At 33.1% G+C, this 6,464-nt stretch overlaps 1 protein-coding gene across 1 annotated transcript; it reads left to right on the top strand.

The window, feature by feature from the left end:
• Positions 1–5,646: 5,646 nt before the first annotated feature.
• LOC128554592 (uncharacterized) lies at positions 5,647–6,147 on the top strand (the record flags this gene model as incomplete). Its single annotated transcript, XM_053535857.1, has 1 exon — positions 5,647–6,147. A coding segment is annotated over exon 1 (501 nt), but the record flags the coding sequence as incomplete, so codon positions are not given.
• Positions 6,148–6,464: the final 317 nt, after the last annotated feature.

Genomic DNA, 6,464 nt, shown 5'->3' with positions numbered 1-6,464 from the left:
CAGTTTTTAACAAAGATCATAAAGATGTATTCATAATAATTCAAAATCAAATTAACATTACCATGGCAAATATGCATTATTTTTCGTAAAAGTAACATTTTTAATCATGTGTTTTTAAATTGTCGGGCTATTGAACTTAATACGGTTAAGATTATTCTGATCTTTTAGATATAGGTTTGCCTTTTCATAAAAGAAAATAAACTGTTATTGTGTTATTAATGTAATGAATACATTTCATTTGGTCAGGAACAGATGTTTTCTTTAATCTGTAGTGTTCTATTATGACCATTTCTGGAAAATGCTTGCCTACGTTTGCAAATGAGTTTTTGATTCTAAACATGTTTTATAAGGTTATGATATAACCTCAAACATATCGTAGTTTCTACAATTCATCCAATAGATAAGTCAAAGTATTGAAAACTTTATTGCATTATTGATGTAATGATTATATATTTATATACTCACTTAAGTAATATAGTTTTATTAAGTGGAACATTTAAGCAAACAATTTGTGTTGACATAAGTAAATAAATTTCAAGAAAAAATATCTTACCAAGGCAACACACAATAGTTTTTAACACAAACTAGTTATTGTTTTAAGTTCAAGTTTAAAACATTTTTCACACGCTTATAAACAAGGATATACAATTTTAATTGTTGAAAGAATATACGTATAGTTTGGCCAGTATCAAATATTTTCTGTACAGTTGGTTGTTTTCTAGAAAACTCTTACCTACATTTTCAAATCAGTAACTTTTGGAATGTTTATAAAGTTAATTTCTGTAGACCTAGAACAACTGCAGAGGTTATTACTCTCCAGCTACTTCACTGCTGTCATGGCGACAATAAATACATTAAAACATTTAGATTTACTTTTTCTTGATACAGTATGTAGTCTGAATCAAAATGATAAACCATTCAGATAATGAGGACAAGAAACATGACATTATTTTATACAATATTGAGCTATTTTCTCATTAAAGTATTTGTAGCAGTTGCACTTAATTTCATAGGTATGATTTCAGCTTGATAATCAGCGATTAAACAGGTTACTCATTCCAATTCACAAATTCATACAGATGTTTCAGTTTCCTTGATATTTCTTCATCATTCTGCATAAAAAGGACAATAATGATATTAATATATTTTTACTGATGATTGTTAGATAATTATGACTTTCCTGTGTCAGCTTCATAAAAGTATGACTAATAAGTATCCATTCATCCATTAACCTTCAAAATGTTTAAGACAAAAATGCAGCATTTTCATGAATACAAAAGCTGGCTTAGCATCTGACACACTAGAAGTCAACTTAATACTCAATTAAATCAATCAAACTTAATTTATACACAAATATTTCAACATTTTGTTTATGAAAATTCATATTTTATTCAACAAAATGATGATTCACATCTTACACTTGGTATTTCTTAACAACTGTCATTAATATTATAAAACGTTAAAGACGAATTAAAGTTACATATTCAATGCGAATGAATATTTACTTACCTGGAAATAACAAAATTTATTATAACTTCGATATATATCGTTACATTACTGTTTGACATTTTCATTTTCTTAACAATCTCCCATGTTTACAAATGGGGGGTGGGGGTGGGGGGGGGGAGGGTTTGATAACAAGGGCGATTAATTATCAATTATTTTGTAAGGAAACGAAAAATGCTTGATAAATAATGTTTACATCTTCATTTATTCATCGTGCTAATATAGAGAATTGATGAAAAAATGCATAAATTGATCATGTGTTGAACTCCAACAATTTCTGTGACGTAACTTTAACTGTGTGAAGTAATGCAGCATTCGGACCAAAATATCATGGCGCGACTGATTTTAATAAATAATTGAAAACATTAGAAATGACGACACACATTAAGATATGGGCCGGCCTTATATGAAAAGAACAAAGTTACCACTCTACCTTGAAGTTGTATGATCTGCCTCCTCGAAATAAAATCTGCTTTAACTTTGGCAGGTGTCTCTGAGTAATGAAAGTGTAAACATTGCAGAGCCACACTGTTTGGTTGGTGAAGATTGTACAATAAGAAATTCGAAACTTTGTCAAAGCCGAATACTCGACTCGATCCCGAACATAACCTTTTTTGTATATATGTTATAAATTTTAGAAAACACGATTATGAGATTTTCGAATTCCAAACGGCAATGTAACACTGGTCTATTTAAGGAACACAACTTCTGCTTTTTATTGAGTCGGCTAAAGGCTGAAAGCCTTTTGACGAGTCCTTGCTATCCAACGATTCTCTAAATGGACCAAATAACACAGTGAAGGAATGTAGTTCCATTAGATTTCTCAAACTTCAAACAGTTCACTGCATGAATGAAGTTAAGTTGTGTCAATTCCCTTTGCTATGACCAATATACGATGTAATCTGTCAAATTTATGACTTGTAATTGTGCAATACTCGAATGTAACTCATTAAGCATAAATGTGCATTTTAAGAATTGCGCAGGCTTACAAAGCTTGGGTAACATCCAGCGAAAGACAAAAAATAGTTCCACAGGGCTCCAGATAAGATGCGTATTAGCGTAAATTACGTATAGAAATAATGCAAATACGCATGTCTAATAATTTCTAAGCGTATAGAAACGTATATAAAATTACAGAAACGCACACAATGCTTTTTTAAAAACAAAATCTGAATCGTCTGGATGCGTTAGGTAACATAGCCGATCAGCCTTAATTCTCCCACATTGAACGTAAACACGCATCGTATGATTTCTATAAACTTTGCGTGGGTTGAATTTTGCAGTCAGTAAACGGATAAATTATCGGAAGAAGAAGCTCTTACTGGTTTGTTTAGTTACTACTGATATTAAAAATGATTTTAATTCTTATTTTTCGAGAAATAAACAAATCGGCGAAACATTAAATTGTATTTTCTTGTAATTTTTGAAATCGAAAGTAGATCGTCTATGTTTGGCTGCTTTCACGAAACGAAACAACTTTTTTATGAAAAGATTTAAATAAGAGGTAATTTAACCGTACACTTCAATGTCAGATACTGCCAATTGCTGCTAAATGTCTTCGTATCATCACAATTTGTAAAATATATTGTTCAAACTGGAGAAAAGTGTAATCGTATCCGGATATAATATTTTGGGTAAATATCGAGCTGTGTTATGAAATTTTAAGAAAAAAACTAAAAACAAACTGAAACTGGTAGACTATACTGTCAGTACATCAATCATTAGCCGACTCAGGCCATTCAGGCCTTTGATTTTCATTTCAACAATATCTATGAGAATAATAGCAGCATGCAGAACGATTTATCCATGAAAAATGCCAGATGAAGTGTACTGCTGTAAGTATCTTAAGCTGCGAAATTTGTTTGAATAAATGTAAATAACACGAAAATATAACTTACGTTAGAAATAATATGTTTTAAAGCTACATTAACACGAAAGATAATTTTATTCACTATTTGTTATAAGGAAATTACGACAAAAAAGCAAGATAAAGGCTATTTTAAACATCTCTGTTGCCATGGTTAATTTAAACATTAAGAAAAATAGGGTACCATGTAAAGTGCATGGAATTTTGCTAATAATATTACCCAAATATTCCATGTTGAAGCCGTTGAAAAACCCCGTTTTTATACATAGTTGTTAAAAATGAGAGAAAATGTGTTACCATGGAAACACGAGCTCCGCGACATATACATTTTAAGCTTATATTAGAAAGCTAACGCGCATACTAGTAAAATTATCAATTATGCAGACTTCTACGGATATCAATGAAACTAAAATACACTGAAAATTGTTAAATATCCGTATTTTCCTTCTTCTTTCAATATAAAATACCCTTGGAGGGTCATGTTCTTCAAAACTGGATACAAATTGAACTTGAAGCGACAGAGATAAACGAAATTGAGATTGTAGCAGTTAAAACATCATATTACACGAAATATGAAAACAAAGAAAAATATCAAACAGGGAATGCCACGCACCAAAAGCGCAGCCTCCTCAAAACGAACCCCCCAGCACGCAAACGCGTGCACCACACACACACACACACACACTCAAAGCTTACACATCAGGACAAAACGAACAACACACACACACACACACACTCAAAGCCAACACATAAGGACAAGACGAAGAATAAGCATACACACACGCGCGCACACAAAGTCAACACACAAGGACAAAACGAAAAAAACAAAGGAACACAGTGGGGCACCGCCTTGGAACGGTCAGTGGCAAAAACACCACTGGGGAGCTTAAACCGGTTTATGGTGCGCACCCAACCTCACTCTTACCCCCACCATGTTCCAAAGACTTGGGACAGTGTAAATAAAAGTAATCCCCTCCAGGTGAATCTCTAACACACGTAATGGAAACAAAAAGGCATGGCATGTAAAACACAAAAATGCTCGTGTATAAAAATATATAAAAAGCAAACCTTAAGAACCAAAAACGTATGTACTCAATGCCTTTTCAGAAGACAGAGCAACAAGAGAAACACCCTTAAGGGCCCGACGAAACAGGCCAGAAGACAAATATCAAAACAGTTCAGTCCTGGTAGCATTTAAAAACTGCTCATCATAGAGTCCTCCCCCTCTTCCGTCAGACGCAATCAAAGAGGGAAGCGTAGTGTCCAACTGTAAACGGGTTGAACACTTAACATGCGGTATGTCTCAAAACAGTTGGGTCGTAACCTCTTTTAATAAAACGTTTGATAATCTTTTCAAATACATTTGGAAAATTACCATGACCCAAGATCTTACGAAGTTTGTAAACCACATCCCCATAAAAAACGGGTTTAGAAATACCTTCTCGCAGAAGTGTCTTTAAATTACTATTGAATTTTAAAAACTAAATCAGAATTACGATAATAAAATTTAGTAAAATATTTACGCAATTTGTAATAACGGTAGCCTTGCTGAAGAAGTTTACTTGTAATATATTGTTTACGTTCATTGAAATGCTTGACATGACTACACGCTCTGGCAAACCGAATTAATTGAGAAATATATACCCCATAAGATGTAGCCTGAGGTACATCCCCATCCAAATGGGGAAAATTTACAATACTAAAATTAAAATCATCCCTCTTGTCATAAATTTTGGTATGTATAATATTGTCATAAATAGAGAGATGTAAATCTAAAAATGAAGCATCAGTATCCGAATTGTTAGTTTTAATTAACTGAAGCTCCCTAGGATAAATAGTACCCACCAAATGACCAAAAAACGGATTATCCATATTAAGAATATCATCCAGATAACTTGCTGCGGTTCAACTAATTTGAATTTACCCTGGTAACAAGGTAACCTACCTCCTTAAGTTAGATTCAAGTGTATTATACATTATTAAACCGCATCGTGAATTATCAGCTACTTAATGCTAAAAAGCAAATATATAACGATTTTCGTCCGTGCTTTATTGTATCAGCTGTGCTAAACATAACATGTTTAATGTCATAAAATGTTTTAATGCGGTAATAAACTACAACTGGAAACTGAATGCAGAGCTAAATAGGCATGGCTAACGAACTGAAAACATTTCGCTGGGTACTTTTTTCAGGTTGTTTTTGTATGCTAATCTTCGAAAGTATCAAATTATACGAAAGGACGAAACAAATTCCTTTCAACGAAACACCGAATATGAAATGGACAATTCTGGTGACAGTTAATGATGGATATTTTTACTTCTTTCAAAACTGGCTTCATTTCTACAGAAAGCTGCATCTCCCCTATAGGCTGATAGCCATAGCGGAAGACGATATTGTCTTCTTTAAACTACAACAACTTGGTGGGAACTTACTAACACTTGTAAGAAGCGGGCGGAATTCTTTGAGTGAGGCTGTAATCTATGGAAGTAAAGCGTTTAGCGAGCTGGCATCTGGACGCCCAACCTATATTCTTAAATACCTTCAGAATGGAGTAAATATTGTGAACGCAGATTTAGATGCTGTTTGGTTACAGAATCCTTTTCCTTATTTCAACGGAAGCTTTGACATGTGGATACAGTCTGACGGACCTAAGAATTTGTGTACAGGACTGATGGCTATTAAAAGCAACAATAAAACTATAAGACTTATGCAGAATTGGCAAGTTTCATTGAATAAACATCTTCAAATTGACCAAACCGCATTCAATGAGGTGGTAAAATATTCACAGGTTCGCTTAAAAATTCTAGATACGAACCTTTTTCCTTCAGGAAAATTGTACTTTGAAAATTTCAAAAACGAACAACGAAACAAAGTAATAATTGTTCATAATAATTTCATTAAAGGTCACCTACCAAAGCTTCAACGTTTCAAACAATATAAACTGTGGTTCTCTCAGTAGACAGTCAGCCAACATTTGCCAGATTGTACGATAGAAACAGAAACTTTGACGTAAGACTAGTAGCTGTTTATTTAAAAATATCACACTGCTGTCACAAAAGCCTGTCTTAAAAAAAAATCATAAATCATTGT

Source organism: Mercenaria mercenaria, unplaced genomic scaffold (assembly GCF_021730395.1).
Source record: "Mercenaria mercenaria strain notata unplaced genomic scaffold, MADL_Memer_1 contig_551, whole genome shotgun sequence".
Classification (NCBI taxonomy): domain Eukaryota; kingdom Metazoa; phylum Mollusca; class Bivalvia; order Venerida; family Veneridae; genus Mercenaria; species Mercenaria mercenaria.
The sequence above is the reverse complement of the archived record's forward strand: the minus strand, read 5'-3'. Positions and strand labels throughout refer to the sequence as shown.